Source organism: Scyliorhinus torazame, chromosome 3, assembly GCF_047496885.1.
Source record: "Scyliorhinus torazame isolate Kashiwa2021f chromosome 3, sScyTor2.1, whole genome shotgun sequence".
Classification (NCBI taxonomy): Eukaryota; Metazoa; Chordata; class Chondrichthyes; order Carcharhiniformes; family Scyliorhinidae; genus Scyliorhinus; species Scyliorhinus torazame.
In genome coordinates this window covers 353,988,280-354,005,513 of record NC_092709.1, presented here as the reverse complement: position 1 = coordinate 354,005,513, position 17,234 = coordinate 353,988,280, and the positions used below count along the sequence as shown (strand labels likewise).

Genomic DNA, 17,234 nt, shown 5'->3' with positions numbered 1-17,234 from the left:
TGTACATCAGTGAGATAACGGGCGACCTGCTCCTCAATTCCATTCAGCTGCCTTTGCTCCATATTCCACAGTCAGAAACGATGCAGAGGCAGAGAGGTCGTTCGCCCCACCCTGCCTCTTCGAGCTCTTTGAAAGACACATCCAACAGTCTCACTCCTTCCCATAACCCTGAAATTCCCCCCCCCTTCAATACGTCTGCTCCTTCTTCAGGCAGTGTTCCAAATTGACCCCCCCCCCCCCCCCCCACTCTGTCATCCCGTGGGGCGGACCTTGTGACACAGACACACACTGACAGCAAGTTTAATTTATTAAGAAACATGATCTCTTTACACTGGCAAATCACAGTACGCCCCTCCCACCCGGGAGACGTCACGCCCCTCCCAGCAGTAATCTTTGATGCCCTTGAAGCGTTGAGCATTCATATATTTATACAATACAATCTGATGTGTTAAAATAATGACGAGCGTCCCCATCTCTCCCTCTGCAAAGGAATGCCACCTCCCCCCCCCCTCTTTTTCCCAGCCCTTCCCTCGGGTCCTATCCAACCCTGCAAGGCCAGTGAGGGTCCGATCTAACCAGAGCCTGGGTTGCTGCTCCTGATCTCTGCTCGATTACACTGCAGAGTTTAATCTGTCCAGTAAATGGGGTTCTGGGCTGTGGCAGTTCCCGGCTTTCCCAGGATGCTCATTCCTTGTCCCACAATCCCTGCCATCATTCCCAGCCCTATCGTTCGGGGATCTCAGGGACAATGTTGATCATTAGGTCCTCGCTGCCTCTCCGCACGACCACCGTCAGCGAGTTCTCCCGGTGAATCGCTCGGTAAACATCCTCCGCCGTCTTCACCACGGCACCGTTAATCTCCAGGATAATGTCCCCGGGTCTCACACCCGCCCTGTGTCAGCGAGGAGAGGAAATCAGGTCAGATACGGTGGGAGAGGCAACAGGGAGGGTGAGAGAGGTGGAGGGGGCCGGGTGAAAGCGGGGGAGGGACGGAGGGAGGGTGAAGAGGTGAGAGGGGAAGAGGGTGAGAAAAAGGGGTGTGGGGGTGTGAAGAGAGGGTGAGACTAGGGGTGGAAAGCGGATGAAGGGGGATGAACCAGAGGCACAAAGGGGGGGGGGCAGAGATGAGGACTTGGGAGAGGGTGTTGGGGGAGGGGGCGACGTGAAAAGGGAGGGGGGGACAAAAGGGGGGGGGAAATGAAAGGGACGGGGGAGACGAAAGAAGGGGAGAGTGCGGGAAGGGGAGAGTGCGGGAAGGGGAGAGTGCGGGAAGGGGAGAGTGCGGGAAGGGGAGAGTGCGGGAAGGGGAGAGTGCGGGAAGGGGAGAGTGCGGGAAGGGGAGAGTGCGGGAAGGGGAGAGTGCGGGAAGGGGAGAGTGCGGGAAGGGAGAGTGGGAAGGGAGAGTGCGGGAAGGGGAGAGTGCGGGAAGGGGAGAGTGCGGGAAGGGGGAGAGTGAGGGAAGGGGAGAGTGAGGGAAGGGGAGAGTGAGGGAAGGGGAGAGTGAGGGAAGGGGAGAGTGAGGGAAGGGGAGAGTGAGGGAAGGGGAGAGTGAGGGAAGGGGAGAGTGAGGGAAGGGGAGAGTGAGGGAAGGGGAGAGTGAGGGAAGGGGAGAGTGAGGGAAGGGGAGAGTGAGGGAAGGGGAGAGTGAGGGAAGGGGAGAGTGAGGGAAGGGGAGAGTGAGGGAAGGGGAGAGTGAGGAAGGGGAGAGTGAGGGAAGGGGAGAGTGAGGGAAGGGGAGAGTGAGGGAAGGGGAGAGTGAGGGAAGGGGAGAGTGAGGGAAGGGGAGAGTGAGGGAAGGGGAGAGTGAGGGAAGGGGAGAGTGAGGGAAGGGGAGAGTGAGGGAAGGGGAGAGTGAGGGAAGGGGAGAGTGAGGGAAGGGGAGAGTGAGGGAAGGGGAGAGTGAGGGAAGGGGAGAGTGAGGGAAGGGGAGAGTGAGGGAAGGGGAGAGTGAGGGAAGGGGAGAGTGAGGGAAGGGGAGAGTGAGGGAAGGGGAGAGTGAGGGAAGGGGAGAGTGAGGGATGGGGAGAGTGAGGGAAGGGGAGAGTGAGGGAAGGGGAGAGTGAGGGAAGGGGAGAGTGAGGGAAGGGGAGAGTGAGGGAAGGGGAGAGTGAGGGAAGGGGAGAGTGAGGGAAGGGGAGAGTGAGGGAAGGGGAGAGTGAGGGAAGGGGAGAGTGAGGGAAGGGGAGAGTGAGGGAAGGGGAGAGTGAGGGAAGGGAGAGTGAGGGAAGGGGAGAGTGAGGGAAGGGGAGAGTGAGGGAAGGGGAGAGTGAGGGAAGGGGAGAGTGAGGGAAGGGGAGAGTGAGGGAAGGGGAGAGTGAGGGAAGGGGAGAGTGAGGGAAGGGGAGAGTGAGGGAAGGGGAGAGTGAGGGAAGGGGAGAGTGAGGGAAGGGGAGAGTGAGGGAAGGGGAGAGTGAGGGAAGGGGAGAGTGAGGGAAGGGGAGAGTGAGGGAAGGGGAGAGTGAGGGAAGGGGAGAGTGAGGGAAGGGGAGAGTGAGGGAAGGGGAGAGTGAGGGAAGGGGAGAGTGAGGGAAGGGGAGAGTGAGGGAAGGGGAGAGTGAGGGAAGGGGAGAGTGAGGGAAGGGGAGGAGGAGGTGAGGGAAGGGGAGAGTGAGGGAAGGGGAGAGTGAGGGAAGGGGAGAGTGAGGGAAGGGGAGAGTGAGGGAAGGGGAGAGTGAGGGAGGTGGGACAGTGAGGGAGGGGGGAGAGTGAGGGAGGGGGGAGAGTGAGGGAGGGGGGAGAGTGAGGGAGGGGGGAGAGTGAGAGGGGGGGAGAGTGAGGGAGGGGGAGAGTGAGGGAGGGGGGAGAGTGAGGGAGGGGGGAGAGTGAGGGAGGGTGGAGAGTGAGGAGGGGGGGGAGAGTGAGGGAGGGGGGAGAGTGAGGGACGGGGGAGAGTGAGGGAGGGGGGGAGAGTGAGGGAGGGGGGGAGAGTGAGGGAGGGGGGAGCGTGAGGGAGGGAGGGAGCGTGAGGGAGGGAGGGGAGCGTGAGGGAGGGAGGGAGCGTGAGGGAGGGGAGGGGGGGGAGAGTGAGGGAGGGGGGAGAGTGAGGGAGGGGGGAGAGTGAGGGAGGGGGGAAGAGTGAGGGAGAGGGGAGAGTGAGGGAGGAGGGAAATGAAAGGGACGGGGAGACGAAAGAAGGGGAGAGTGAGGGAGGAGGGAAATGAAAGGGACGGGGGAGACGAAAGAAGGGGAGAGTGAGGGAGGGGGGGAGCGTGAGGGAGGGAGGGAGCGTGAGGGAGGGAGGGAGCGTGAGGGAGGGAGGGAGCGTGAGGGAGGGGGGAGAGTGAGGGAGGGGGGAGAGTGAGGGAGGGGGGAGAGTGAGGGAGGGGGGAAGAGTGAGGGAGAGGGGAGAGTGAGGGAGGAGGGAAATGAAAGGGACGGGGAGACGAAAGAAGGGGAGAGTGAGGGAGGAGGGAAATGAAAGGGACGGGGGAGACGAAAGAAGGGGAGAGTGAGGGAAGGGGAGAGTGAGGGAAGGGGAGAGTGAGGGAAGGGGAGAGTGAGGGAAGGGGAGAGTGAGGGAAGGGGAGAGTGAGGGAAGGGGAGAGTGAGGGAAGGGGAGAGTGAGGGAAGGGGAGAGTGAGGGAAGGGGAGAGTGAGGGAAGGGGAGAGTGAGGGAAGGGGAGAGTGAGGGAAGGGGAGAGTGAGGGAAGGGGAGAGTGAGGGAAGGGGAGAGTGAGGGAAGGGGAGAGTGAGGGAAGGGGAGAGTGAGGGAAGGGGAGAGTGAGGGAAGGGGAGAGTGAGGGAAGGGGAGAGTGAGGGAAGGGGAGAGTGAGGGAAGGGGAGAGTGAGGGAAGGGGAGAGTGAGGGAAGGGGAGAGTGAGGGAAGGGGAGAGTGAGGGAAGGGGAGAGTGAGGGAAGGGGAGAGTGAGGGAAGGGGAGAGTGAGGGAAGGGGGAGAGTGAGGGAAGGGAGAGTGAGGGAAGGGGAGAGTGAGGGAAGGGGAGAGTGAGGGAAGGGGAGAGTGAGGGAAGGGGAGAGTGAGGGAAGGGGAGAGTGAGGGAAGGGGAGAGTGAGGGAAGGGGAGAGTGAGGGAAGGGGAGAGTGAGGGAAGGGGAGAGTGAGGGAAGGGGAGAGTGAGGGAAGGGGAGAGTGAGGGAAGGGGAGAGTGAGGGAAGGGGAGAGTGAGGGAAGGGGAGAGTGAGGGAAGGGGAGAGTGAGGGAAGGGAGGAGGAGAGTGAGGGAAGGGGAGAGTGAGGGAAGGGGAGAGTGAGGGAAGGGGAGAGTGAGGGAAGGGGAGAGTGAGGGAAGGGGAGAGTGAGGGAAGGGGAGAGTGAGGGAAGGGGAGAGTGAGGGAAGGGGAGAGTGAGGGAAGGGGAGAGTGAGGGAAGGGGAGAGTGAGGGAAGGGGAGAGTGAGGGAAGGGGAGAGTGAGGGAAGGGGAGAGTGAGGGAAGGGGAGAGTGAGGGAAGGGGAGAGTGAGGGAAGGGGAGAGTGAGGGAAGGGGAGAGTGAGGGAAGGGGAGAGTGAGGGAAGGGGAGAGTGAGGGAAGGGGAGAGTGAGGGAAGGGGAGAGTGAGGGAAGGGGAGAGTGAGGGAAGGGGAGAGTGAGGGAAGGGGAGAGTGAGGGAAGGGGAGAGTGAGGGAAGGGGAGAGTGAGGGAAGGGGAGAGTGAGGGAAGGGGAGAGTGAGGGAAGGGGAGAGTGAGGGAAGGGGAGAGTGAGGGAAGGGGAGAGTGAGGGAAGGGGAGAGTGAGGAAGGGGAGAGTGAGGGAAGGGGAGAGTGAGGGAAGGGGAGAGTGAGGGAAGGGGAGAGTGAGGGAAGGGGAGAGTGAGGGAAGGGGAGAGTGAGGGAGGTGGGACAGTGAGGGAGGTGGGACAGTGAGGGAGGGGGAGAGTGAGGGAGGGGGGAGAGTGAGGAGGGGGGAGGGGGGGAGAGTGAGGGAGGGGGGAGAGTGAGGGAGGGGGAGAGTGAGGGAGGGGGAGAGTGAGGGAGGGGGGAGAGTGAGGGAGGGGGGAGAGTGAGGGAGGGGGGAGAGTGAGGGAGGGGGGAGAGTGAGGGAGGGGGGAGAGTGAGGGAGGTGGGGAGAGTGAGGGAGGGGGGAGCGTGAGGGAGGGAGGGAGCGTGAGGGAGGGGGAGAGTGAGGGAGGGAGGAGAGTGAGGGAGGGGGGAGAGTGAGGGAGGGGGGAGAGTGAGGGAGGGGGGAGAGTGAGGGAGGGGGGGAGAGTGAGGGAGGGGGGAGAGTGAGGGAGGGGGGAGAGTGAGGGAGGGGGGAGAGTGAGGGAGGAGGGAAATGAAAGGGACGGGGGAGACGAAAGAAGGGGAGAGTGAGGGAGGAGGGAAATGAAAGGGACGGGGGGAGAGCGAGGGAAGGGGAGAGCGAGGGAAGGGGAGAGCGAGGGAAGGGGAGAGCGAGGGAAGGGGAGAGCGAGGGAAGGGGAGAGCGAGGGAAGGGGAGAGCGAGGGAAGGGGAGAGCGAGGGAAGGGGAGAGCGAGGGAAGGGGAGAGCGAGGGAAGGGGAGAGCGAGGGAAGGGGAGAGCGAGGGAAGGGGGAGAGCGAGGGGAGGGGAGGTGGAGAGTGAGGGGAGGGGAGGTGGAGAGTGAGAGGAGGGGAGGGGGAGAGTGAGAGGAGGGGAGGGGGAGAGTGAGAGGAGGGGAGGGGGAGAATGAGGGGAGTGAGGGAGGGGGAGAGTGAGGGAGGGGGGAGAGTGAAGGAGGGGGGAGAGTGAGGGAGGGGGGAGAGTGAAGGAGGGGGGAGAGTGAAGGAGGGGGGAGAGTGAAGGAGGGGGGAGAGTGAGGGAGGGGGGAGAGTGAGGGAGGGGGGAAAGTGAGGGGAGGGAAAGAGTGAGGGGAGGGAAAGAATGAGGGGAGAGAGTGAGAATGAGGGGAGAGAGTGAGAATGAGGGGAGAGAGTGAGAATGAGGGGAGAGAGTGAGAATGAGGGGAGAGAGTGAGAATGAGGGGAGAGAGTGAGAATGAGGGGAGAGAGTGAGAATGAGGGGAGAGAGTGAGAATGAGGGGAGAGAGTGAGAATGAGGGAGAGAGTGAGAATGAGGGGAGAGAGTGAGAATGAGGGGAGAGAGTGAGAATGAGGGGAGAGAGTGAGAATGAGGGGAGAGAGTGAGAATGAGGGGAGAGAGTGAGAATGAGGGGAGAGAGTGAGAATGAGGGGAGAGAGTGAGAATGAGGGGAGAGAGTGAGAATGAGGGGAGAGAGTGAGAATGAGGGGAGAGAGTGAGAGTGAGGGGCGGGGGAGAGTGAGGGGCGGGGGAGAGTGAGGGGCGGGGGAGAGTGAGGGGCGGGGGAGAGTGAGGGGCGGGGGAGAGTGAGGGGCGGGGGAGAGTGAGGGGCGGGGGAGAGTGAGGGGCGGGGGAGAGTGAGGGGCGGGGGAGAGTGAGGGGCGGGGGAGAGTGAGGGGCGGGGGAGAGTGAGGGGCGGGGGAGAGTGAGGGGCGGGGGAGAGTGAGGGGCGGGGGAGAGTGAGGGGCGGGGGAGAGTGAGGGGCGGGGGAGAGTGAGGGGCGGGGGAGAGTGAGGGGCGGGGGAGAGTGAGGGGCGGGGGAGAGTGAGGGGCGGGGGAGAGTGAGGGGCGGGGGAGAGTGAGGGGCGGGGGAGAGTGAGGGGCGGGGGAGAGTGAGGGGCGGGGGAGAGTGAGGGGCGGGGGAGAGTGAGGGGCGGGGGAGAGTGAGGGGCGGGGGAGAGTGAGGGGCGGGGGAGAGTGAGGGGCGGGGGAGAGTGAGGGGCGGGGGAGAGTGAGGGGCGGGGGAGAGTGAGGGGCGGGGGAGGAGAGTGAGGGGCGGGGGAGAGTGAGGGGCGGGGGAGAGTGAGGGGCGGGGGAGAGTGAGGGGCGGGGGAGAGTGAGGGGCGGGGGAGAGTGAGGGGCGGGGGAGAGTGAGGGGCGGGGGAGAGTGAGGGGCGGGGGAGAGTGAGGGGCGGGGGAGAGTGAGGGGCGGGGGAGAGTGAGGGGCGGGGGAGAGTGAGGGGCGGGGGAGAGTGAGGGGCGGGGGAGAGTGAGGGGCGGGGGGAGAGTGAGGGGCGGGGGAGAGTGAGGGGCGGGGGAGAGTGAGGGGCGGGGGAGAGTGAGGGGCGGGGGAGAGTGAGGGGCGGGGGAGAGTGAGGGGCGGGGGAGAGTGAGGGGCGGGGGAGAGTGAGGGGCGGGGGAGAGTGAGGGGCGGGGGAGAGTGAGGGGCGGGGAGAGTGAGGGGCGGGGGAGAGTGAGGGGCGGGGGAGAGTGAGGGGCGGGGGAGAGTGAGGGGCGGGGGAGAGTGAGGGGCGGGGGAGAGTGAGGGGCGGGGGAGAGTGAGGGGCGGGGGAGAGTGAGGGGCGGGGGAGAGTGAGGGGCGGGGGAGAGTGAGGGGCGGGGGAGAGTGAGGGGCGGGGGAGAGTGAGGGGCGGGGGAGAGTGAGGGGCGGGGGAGAGTGAGGGGCGGGGGAGAGTGAGGGAGGGGGGAGAGTGAGGGAGGGGGGAGAGTGAGGGAGGGGGAAGAGTGAGGGAGAGGGGAGAGTGAGGGAGGAGGGAAATGAAAGGGACGGGGAGACGAAAGAAGGGGAGAGTGAGGGAGGAGGGAAATGAAAGGGACGGGGGAGACGAAAGAAGGGGAGAGTGAGGGAGGGGGGGAGCGTGAGGGAGGGAGGGAGCGTGAGGGAGGGAGGGAGCGTGAGGGAGGGAGGGAGCGTGAGGGAGGGGGGAGAGTGAGGGAGGGGGGAGAGTGAGGGAGGGGGGAGAGTGAGGGAGGGGGGAAGAGTGAGGGAGAGGGGAGAGTGAGGGAGGAGGGAAATGAAAGGGACGGGGAGACGAAAGAAGGGGAGAGTGAGGGAGGAGGGAAATGAAAGGGACGGGGGAGACGAAAGAAGGGGAGAGTGAGGGAAGGGGAGAGTGAGGGAAGGGGAGAGTGAGGGAAGGGGAGAGTGAGGGAAGGGGAGAGTGAGGGAAGGGGAGAGTGAGGGAAGGGGAGAGTGAGGGAAGGGGAGAGTGAGGGAAGGGGAGAGTGAGGGAAGGGGAGAGTGAGGGAAGGGGAGAGTGAGGGAAGGGGAGAGTGAGGGAAGGGAGAGTGAGGGAAGGGGAGAGTGAGGGAAGGGGAGAGTGAGGGAAGGGGAGAGTGAGGGAAGGGGAGAGTGAGGGAAGGGGAGAGTGAGGGAAGGGGGGAGAGTGAGGGAAGGGGAGAGTGAGGGAAGGGGAGAGTGAGGGAAGGGGAGAGTGAGGGAAGGGGAGAGTGAGGGAAGGGGAGAGTGAGGGAAGGGGAGAGTGAGGGAAGGGGAGAGTGAGGGAAGGGGAGAGTGAGGGAAGGGGAGAGTGAGGGAAGGGGAGAGTGAGGGAAGGGGAGAGTGAGGGAAGGGGAGAGTGAGGGAAGGGGAGAGTGAGGGAAGGGGAGAGTGAGGGAAGGGGAGAGTGAGGGAAGGGGAGAGTGAGGGAAGGGGAGAGTGAGGGAAGGGGAGAGTGAGGGAAGGGGAGAGTGAGGGAAGGGGAGAGTGAGGGAAGGGGAGAGTGAGGGAAGGGGAGAGTGAGGGAAGGGGAGAGTGAGGGAAGGGGAGAGTGAGGGAAGGGGAGAGTGAGGGAAGGGGAGAGTGAGGGAAGGGGAGAGTGAGGGAAGGGGAGAGTGAGGAAGGGGAGAGTGAGGGAAGGGGAGAGTGAGGGAAGGGGAGAGTGAGGGAAGGGGAGAGTGAGGGAGGTGGGACAGTGAGGGAGGTGGGACAGTGAGGGAGGGGGGAGAGTGAGGGAGGGGAGAGAGTGAGAATGAGGGGAGAGAGTGAGAATGAGGGGAGAGAGTGAGAATGAGGGGAGAGAGTGAGAATGAGGGGAGAGAGTGAGAATGAGGGGAGAGAGTGAGAATGAGGGAGAGAGTGAGAATGAGGGGAGAGAGTGAGAATGAGGGGAGAGAGTGAGAATGAGGGGAGAGAGTGAGAATGAGGGGAGAGAGTGAGAATGAGGGGAGAGAGTGAGAATGAGGGGAGAGAGTGAGAATGAGGGGAGAGAGTGAGAATGAGGGGAGAGAGTGAGAATGAGGGGAGAGAGTGAGAATGAGGGGAGAGAGTGAGAATGAGGGGAGAGAGTGAGAATGAGGGGAGAGAGTGAGAATGAGGGGAGAGAGTGAGAATGAGGGGAGAGAGTGAGAATGAGGGGAGAGAGTGAGAATGAGGGGAGAGAGTGAGAATGAGGGGAGAGAGTGAGAATGAGGGGAGAGAGTGAGAATGAGGGGAGAGAGTGAGAATGAGGGGAGAGAGTGAGAATGAGGGGAGAGAGTGAGAATGAGGGGAGAGAGTGAGAATGAGGGGAGAGAGTGAGAATGAGGGGAGAGAGTGAGAATGAGGGGAGAGAGTGAGAATGAGGGGAGAGAGTGAGAATGAGGGGAGAGAGTGAGAATGAGGGGAGAGAGTGAGAATGAGGGGAGAGAGTGAGAATGAGGGGAGAGAGTGAGAATGAGGGGAGAGAGTGAGAATGAGGGGAGAGAGTGAGAATGAGGGGAGAGAGTGAGAATGAGGGGAGAGAGTGAGAATGAGGGGAGAGAGTGAGAATGAGGGGAGAGAGTGAGAATGAGGGGAGAGAGTGAGAATGAGGGGAGAGAGTGAGAATGAGGGGAGAGAGTGAGAATGAGGGGAGAGAGTGAGAATGAGGGGAGAGAGTGAGAATGAGGGGAGAGAGTGAGAATGAGGGGAGAGAGTGAGAATGAGGGGAGAGAGTGAGAATGAGGGGAGAGAGTGAGAATGAGGGGAGAGAGTGAGAATGAGGGGAGAGAGTGAGAATGAGGGGAGAGAGTGAGAATGAGGGGAGAGAGTGAGAATGTGGGGAGAGAGTGAGAATGAGGGGAGAGAGTGAGAATGAGGGGAGAGAGTGAGAATGAGGGGAGAGAGTGAGAATGAGGGGAGAGAGTGAGAATGAGGGGAGAGAGTGAGATGAGGGGAGAGAGTGAGAATGAGGGGAGAGAGTGAGAATGAGGGGAGAGAGTGAGAATGAGGGGAGAGAGTGAGAATGAGGGGAGAGAGTGAGAATGAGGGGAGAGAGTGAGAATGAGGGGAGAGAGTGAGAATGAGGGGAGAGAGTGAGAATGAGGGGAGAGAGTGAGAATGAGGGGAGAGAGTGAGAGTGAGGGGAGAGAGTGAGAGTGAGGGGAGAGAGTGAGAGTGAGGGGAGAGAGTGAGAGTGAGGGGAGGGGAGAGTGAGGGGCGGGGGAGAGTGAGGGGCGGGGGAGAGTGAGGGGCGGGGGAGAGTGAGGGGCGGGGGAGAGTGAGGGGCGGGGGAGAGTGAGGGGCGGGGGAGAGTGAGGGGCGGGGGAGAGTGAGGGGCGGGGGAGAGTGAGGGGCGGGGGAGAGTGAGGGGCGGGGGAGAGTGAGGGGCGGGGGAGAGTGAGGGGCGGGGGAGAGTGAGGGGCGGGGGAGAGTGAGGGGCGGGGGGAGAGTGAGGGGCGGGGGAGAGTGAGGGGCGGGGGAGAGTGAGGGGCGGGGGAGAGTGAGGGGCGGGGGAGAGTGAGGGGCGGGGGAGAGTGAGGGGCGGGGGAGAGTGAGGGGCGGGGGAGAGTGAGGGGCGGGGGAGAGTGAGGGGCGGGGGAGAGTGAGGGGCGGGGGAGAGTGAGGGGCGGGGGAGAGTGAGGGGCGGGGGAGAGTGAGGGGCGGGGGAGAGTGAGGGGCGGGGGAGAGTGAGGGGCGGGGGAGAGTGAGGGGCGGGGGAGAGTGAGGGGCGGGGGAGAGTGAGGGGCGGGGGAGAGTGAGGGGCGGGGGAGAGTGAGGGGCGGGGGAGAGTGAGGGGCGGGGGAGAGTGAGGGGCGGGGGAGAGTGAGGGGCGGGGGAGAGTGAGGGGCGGGGGAGAGTGAGGGGCGGGGGAGAGTGAGGGGCGGGGGAGAGTGAGGGGCGGGGGAGAGTGAGGGGCGGGGGAGAGTGAGGGGCGGGGGAGAGTGAGGGGCGGGGGAGAGTGAGGGGCGGGGGAGAGTGAGGGGCGGGGGAGAGTGAGGGGCGGGGGAGAGTGAGGGGCGGGGGAGAGTGAGGGGCGGGGGAGAGTGAGGGGCGGGGAGAGTGAGGGGCGGGGGAGAGTGAGGGGCGGGGGAGAGTGAGGGGCGGGGGAGAGTGAGGGGCGGGGGAGAGTGAGGGGCGGGGGAGAGTGAGGGGCGGGGGAGAGTGAGGGGCGGGGGAGAGTGAGGGGCGGGGGAGAGTGAGGGGCGGGGGAGAGTGAGGGGCGGGGGAGAGTGAGGGGCGGGGGAGAGTGAGGGGCGGGGGAGAGTGAGGGGCGGGGGAGAGTGAGGGGCGGGGGAGAGTGAGGGGCGGGGGAGAGTGAGGGGCGGGGGAGAGTGAGGGGCGGGGGAGAGTGAGGGGCGGGGGAGAGTGAGGGCGGGGAGAGGGAGCGGGGGAGAGTGAGGGGCGGGGGAGAGTGAGGGGCGGGGGAGAGTGAGGGGCGGGGGAGAGTGAGGGCGGGGAGAGTGAGGGGCGGGGGAGAGTGAGGGGCGGGGGAGAGTGAGGGGCGGGGGAGAGTGAGGGGCGGGGGAGAGTGAGGGGCGGGGGAGAGTGAGGGGCGGGGGAGAGTGAGGGGCGGGGGAGAGTGAGGGGCGGGGGAGAGTGAGGGGCGGGGGAGAGTGAGGGGCGGGGGAGAGTGAGGGGCGGGGGAGAGTGAGGGGCGGGGGAGAGTGAGGGGCGGGGGAGAGTGAGGGGCGGGGGAGAGTGAGGGGCGGGGGAGAGTGAGGGGCGGGGGAGAGTGAGGGGCGGGGGAGAGTGAGGGGCGGGGGAGAGTGAGGGGCGGGGGAGAGTGAGGGGCGGGGGAGAGTGAGGGGCGGGGGAGAGTGAGGGGCGGGGGAGAGTGAGGGGCGGGGGGAGAGTGAGGGGCGGGGGAGAGTGAGGGGCGGGGGAGAGTGAGGGGCGGGGGAGAGTGAGGGGCGGGGGAGAGTGAGGGGCGGGGGAGAGTGAGGGGCGGGGGAGAGTGAGGGGCGGGGGAGAGTGAGGGGCGGGGGAGAGTGAGGGGCGGGGGAGAGTGAGGGGCGGGGGAGAGTGAGGGGCGGGGGAGAGTGAGGGGCGGGGGAGAGTGAGGGGCGGGGGAGAGTGAGGGGCGGGGGAGAGTGAGGGGCGGGGGAGAGTGAGGGGCGGGGGAGAGTGAGGGGCGGGGGAGAGTGAGGGGCGGGGGAGAGTGAGGGGCGGGGGAGAGTGAGGGGCGGGGGAGAGTGAGGGGCGGGGGAGAGTGAGGGGCGGGGGAGAGTGAGGGGCGGGGGAGAGTGAGGGGCGGGGGAGAGTGAGGGGCGGGGAGAGTGAGGGGCGGGGGAGAGTGAGGGGCGGGGGAGAGTGAGGGGCGGGGGAGAGTGAGGGGCGGGGGAGAGTGAGGGGCGGGGGAGAGTGAGGGGCGGGGGAGAGTGAGGGGCGGGGGAGAGTGAGGGGCGGGGGAGAGTGAGGGGCGGGGGAGAGTGAGGGGCGGGGGAGAGTGAGGGGCGGGGAGAGTGAGGGGCGGGGGAGAGTGAGGGGCGGGGGAGAGTGAGGGGCGGGGGAGAGTGAGGGGCGGGGGAGAGTGAGGGGCGGGGGAGAGTGAGGGGCGGGGGAGAGTGAGGGGCGGGGGAGAGTGAGGGGCGGGGAGAGTGAGGGGCGGGAGGGAGGCGGGAGAGTGAGGGGCGGGGGAGAGTGAGGGGCGGGGGAGAGTGAGGGGCGGGGGAGAGTGAGGGGCGGGGGAGAGTGAGGGGCGGGGGAGAGTGAGGGGCGGGGGAGAGTGAGGGGCGGGGGAGAGTGAGGGGCGGGGGAGAGTGAGGGGCGGGGGAGAGTGAGGGGCGGGGGAGAGTGAGGGGCGGGGGAGAGTGAGGGGCGGGGGAGAGTGAGGGGCGGGGGAGAGTGAGGGGCGGGGGGAGAGTGAGGGGCGGGGGAGAGTGAGGGGCGGGGGAGAGTGAGGGGCGGGGGAGAGTGAGGGGCGGGGGAGAGTGAGGGGCGGGGGAGAGTGAGGGGCGGGGGAGAGTGAGGGGCGGGGGAGAGTGAGGGGCGGGGGAGAGTGAGGGGCGGGGGAGAGTGAGGGGCGGGGGAGAGTGAGGGGCGGGGGAGAGTGAGGGGCGGGGGAGAGTGAGGGGCGGGGGAGAGTGAGGGGCGGGGGAGAGTGAGGGGCGGGGGGAGAGTGAGGGGCGGGGAGAGTGAGGGGCGGGGGAGAGTGAGGGGCGGGGGAGAGTGAGGGGCGGGGAGAGTGAGGGGCGGGGAGAGTGAGGGGCGGGGGAGAGTGAGGGGCGGGGGAGAGTGAGGGGCGGGGGAGAGTGAGGGGCGGGGGAGAGTGAGGGGCGGGGGAGAGTGAGGGGCGGGGGAGAGTGAGGGGCGGGGGAGAGTGAGGGGCGGGGGAGAGTGAGGGGCGGGGGAGAGTGAGGGCGGGGGAGAGTGAGGGGCGGGGGAGAGTGAGGGGCGGGGAGAGTGAGGGGCGGGGGAGAGTGAGGGGCGGGGGAGAGTGAGGGGCGGGGGAGAGTGAGGGGCGGGGGAGAGTGAGGGGCGGGGGAGAGTGAGGGGCGGGGGAGAGTGAGGGGCGGGGGAGAGTGAGGGGCGGGGGAGAGTGAGGGGCGGGGGAGAGTGAGGGGCGGGGAGAGTGAGGGGCGGGGGAGAGTGAGGGGCGGGGGAGAGTGAGGGGCGGGGGAGAGTGAGGGGCGGGGGAGAGTGAGGGGCGGGGGAGAGTGAGGGGCGGGGGAGAGTGAGGGGCGGGGGAGAGTGAGGGGCGGGGGAGAGTGAGGGGCGGGGGAGAGTGAGGGGCGGGGGAGAGTGAGGGGCGGGGGAGAGTGAGGGGCGGGGGAGAGTGAGGGGCGGGGGAGAGTGAGGGGCGGGGGAGAGTGAGGGGCGGGGGAGAGTGAGGGGCGGGGAGAGTGAGGGGCGGGGGAGAGTGAGGGGCGGGGGAGAGTGAGGGGCGGGGGAGAGTGAGGGGCGGGGGAGAGTGAGGGGCGGGGGAGAGTGAGGGGCGGGGGAGAGTGAGGGGCGGGGGAGAGTGAGGGGCGGGGGAGAGTGAGGGGCGGGGGAGAGTGAGGGGCGGGGGAGAGTGAGGGGCGGGGGAGAGTGAGGGGCGGGGGAGAGTGAGGGGCGGGGGAGAGTGAGGGGCGGGGGAGAGTGAGGGGCGGGGGGAGAGTGAGGGGCGGGGGAGAGTGAGGGGCGGGGGGAGAGTGAGGGGCGGGGGGAGAGTGAGGGGCGGGGGAGAGTGAGGGGCGGGGGAGAGTGAGGGGCGGGGGAGAGTGAGGGGCGGGGGAGAGTGAGGGGCGGGGGAGAGTGAGGGGCGGGGGAGAGTGAGGGGCGGGGGAGAGTGAGGGGCGGGGGAGAGTGAGGGGCGGGGGAGAGTGAGGGGCGGGGGAGAGTGAGGGGCGGGGGAGAGTGAGGGGCGGGGGAGAGTGAGGGGCGGGGGAGAGTGAGGGGCGGGGGAGAGTGAGGGGCGGGGGAGAGTGAGGGGCGGGGGAGAGTGAGGGGCGGGGGAGAGTGAGGGGCGGGGGAGAGTGAGGGGCGGGGGAGAGTGAGGGGCGGGGGAGAGTGAGGGGCGGGGGAGAGTGAGGGGCGGGGGAGAGTGAGGGGCGGGGGAGAGTGAGGGGCGGGGGAGAGTGAGGGGCGGGGGAGAGCGAGGGCGGGGGAGAGTGAGGGGCGGGGAGAGAGGGCGGGGAGAGAGGGGCGGGGGAGAGTGAGGGGCGGGGGAGAGCGAGGGGCGGGGAGAGCGAGGGGCGGGGGAGAGCGAGGGGCGGGGGAGAGCGAGGGGCGGGGGAGAGAGCGAGGGGCGGGGGAGGAGCGAGGGGCGGGGGAGAGCGAGGGGCGGGGGAGAGCGAGGGGCGGGGGAGAGCGAGGGGCGGGGGAGAGCGAGGGGCGGGGGAGAGCGAGGGGCGGGGGAGAGCGAGGGGCGGGGGAGAGCGAGGGGCGGGGGAGAGCGAGGGGCGGGGGAGAGCGAGGGGCGGGGGAGAGCGAGGGGCGGGGAGAGCGAGGGGCGGGGGAGAGCGAGGGCGGGGGAGAGCGAGGGGCGGGGGAGAGCGAGGGGCGGGGGAGAGCGAGGGGCGGGGGAGAGCGAGGGGCGGGGGAGAGCGAGGGGCGGGGGAGAGCGAGGGGCGGGGGAGAGCGAGGGGCGGGGGAGAGCGAGGGGCGGGGGAGAGCGAGGGGCGGGGGAGAGCGAGGGGCGGGGGAGAGCGAGGGGCGGGGGAGAGCGAGGGGCGGGGGAGAGCGAGGGGCGGGGGAGAGCGAGGGGCGGGGGAGAGCGAGGGGCGGGGGAGAGCGAGGGGCGGGGGAGAGCGAGGGGCGGGGGAGAGCGAGGGGCGGGGGAGAGCGAGGGGCGGGGGAGAGCGAGGGGCGGGGGAGAGCGGGGGCGGGGGAGAGCGAGGGGCGGGGGGAGAGCGAGGGGCGGGGGAGAGCGAGGGGCGGGGGAGAGCGAGGGGCGGGGGAGAGCGAGGGGCGGGGGAGCGAGGCGGGGAGCGGGGGCGGGGGAGAGCGAGGGGGGGCGGGGGGAGAGCGAGGGGCGGGGGAGAGCGAGGGGCGGGGGAGAGCGAGGGGCGGGGGAGAGCGAGGGGCGGGGGAGAGCGAGGGGGCGGGGGAGAGCGAGGGGCGGGGGAGAGCGAGGGGGCGGGGGAGAGCGGGGGGCGGGGAGAGCGGGGCGGGGAGAGCGGGGGCGGGGAGAGCGGGGGGCGGGGGAGAGCGGGGGGCGGGGGAGAGCGGGGGGCGGGGGAGAGAGGCGGGGGAGCGGGGCGGAGAGCGGGGGGCGGGGGAGAGCGGGGGGCGGGGGAGAGCGGGGGGCGGGGGAGAGCGGGGGGCGGGGGAGAGCGGGGGGCGGGGGAGAGCGGGGGGCGGGGGAGAGCGGGGGGGCGGGGGGAGAGCGGGGGGCGGGGAGAGCGGGGGGCGGGGGAGAGCGGGGGGCGGGGGGGAGAGCGGGGGGCGGGGAGAGCGGGGGGCGGGGGGAGAGCGGGGGGCGGGGGAGAGCGGGGGGCGGGGGAGAGCGGGGGGCGGGGGAGAGCGGGGGGCGGGGGAGAGCGGGGGGCGGGGGAGAGCGGGGGGCGGGGGAGAGCGGGGGGCGGGGGAGAGCGGGGGGCGGGGGAGAGCGGGGGGCGGGGAGAGCGGGGGGCGGGGGAGAGCGGGGGGCGGGGGAGAGCGGGGGGCGGGGGAGAGCGGGGGGCGGGGGGAGAGCGGGGGGCGGGGGAGAGCGGGGGGCGGGGGAGAGCGGGGGGCGGGGGAGAGCGGGGGGCGGGGGAGAGCGGGGGGCGGGGGGAGAGCGGGGGGCGGGGGAGAGCGGGGGGCGGGGAGAGCGGGCGGGAGAGCGGGGGCGGGGGAGAGCGGGGGGCGGGGGAGAGCGGGGGGCGGGGGAGAGCGGGGCGGGCGGGGGAGAGCGGGGGGCGGGGGAGAGCGGGGGGCGGGGGAGAGCGGGGGGCGGGGAGAGAGCGGGGAGAGCGAGGGCGGGGAGAGCGAGGGGGCGGGGGAGAGCGGGGGGCGGGGGAGAGCGGAGGGGCGGGGGAGAGCGAGGGGCGGGGGAGAGCGAGGGGGCGGGGGAGAGCGAGGGGGCGGGGGAGAGCGAGGGGGCGGGGGAGAGCGAGGGGCGGGGGAGAGCGAGGGGCGGGGGAGAGCGAGGGGCGGGGGAGAGCGAGGGGCGGGGGAGAGCGAGGGGCGGGGGAGAGCGAGGGGCGGGGGAGAGCGAGGGGCGGGGGAGAGCGAGGGGCGGGGGAGAGCGAGGGGCGGGGAGAGCGAGGGGCGGGGAGAGCGAGGGGCGGGGGAGAGCGAGGGGCGGGGAGGGAGAGCGAGGGGCGGGGGAGAGCGAGGGGCGGGGGGGAGAGCGAGGGGCGGGGGGAGAGCGAGGGGCGGGGGGGAGAGCGAGGGGCGGGGGGAGAGCGAGGGGCGGGGGGAGAGCGAGGGGCGGGGGAGAGCGAGGGGCGGGGGGAGAGCGAGGGGCGGGGGAGAGCGAGGGGCGGGGGGAGAGCGAGGGGCGGGGGGAGAGCGAGGGGCGGGGAGAGCGAGGAGAGCGAGGGGCGGGGGGAGAGCGAGGGGCGGGGGGAGAGCGAGGGGCGGGGGGAGAGCGAGGGGCGGGGGGAGAGCGAGGGGCGGGGGGAGAGCGAGGGGCGGGGGAGAGCGAAGGGCGGGGGAGAGCGAGGGGCGGGGGGAGAGCGAGGGGCGGGGGAGAGCGAGGGGCGGGGGGAGAGCGAGGGGCGGGGGAGAGCGAGGGGCGGGGGAGAGCGAGGGGCGGGGGAGAGCGAGGGGCGGGGGAGAGCGAGGGGCGGGGGAGACGCGAGGGGCGGGGGGAGAGCGAGGGGCGGGGGGAGAGCGAGGGGCGGGGGAGAGCGAGGGGCGGGGGGAGAGCGAGGGGCGGGGGGAGAGCGAGGGGCGGGGGGGAGAGCGAGGGCGGGGGGGAGAGCGAGGCGGGGGCGGGGGGAGAGCGA

At 69.7% G+C, this 17,234-nt stretch overlaps 1 protein-coding gene across 1 annotated transcript in view; it reads right to left on the bottom strand.

The window, feature by feature from the left end:
* Nucleotides 1-289: 289 nt before the first annotated feature.
* LOC140409346 (serine protease HTRA2, mitochondrial-like) overlaps nt 290-17,234 on the bottom strand; it is a 431,863-nt gene continuing 414,918 nt past the window's right edge. The window contains exon 8 of the mRNA XM_072497762.1: nt 290-892. Within this exon, the coding sequence (XP_072353863.1) occupies nt 724-892 (169 nt within the window). The 3' untranslated portion in view covers nt 290-723. The remainder of the gene's footprint in view (nt 893-17,234) is intronic.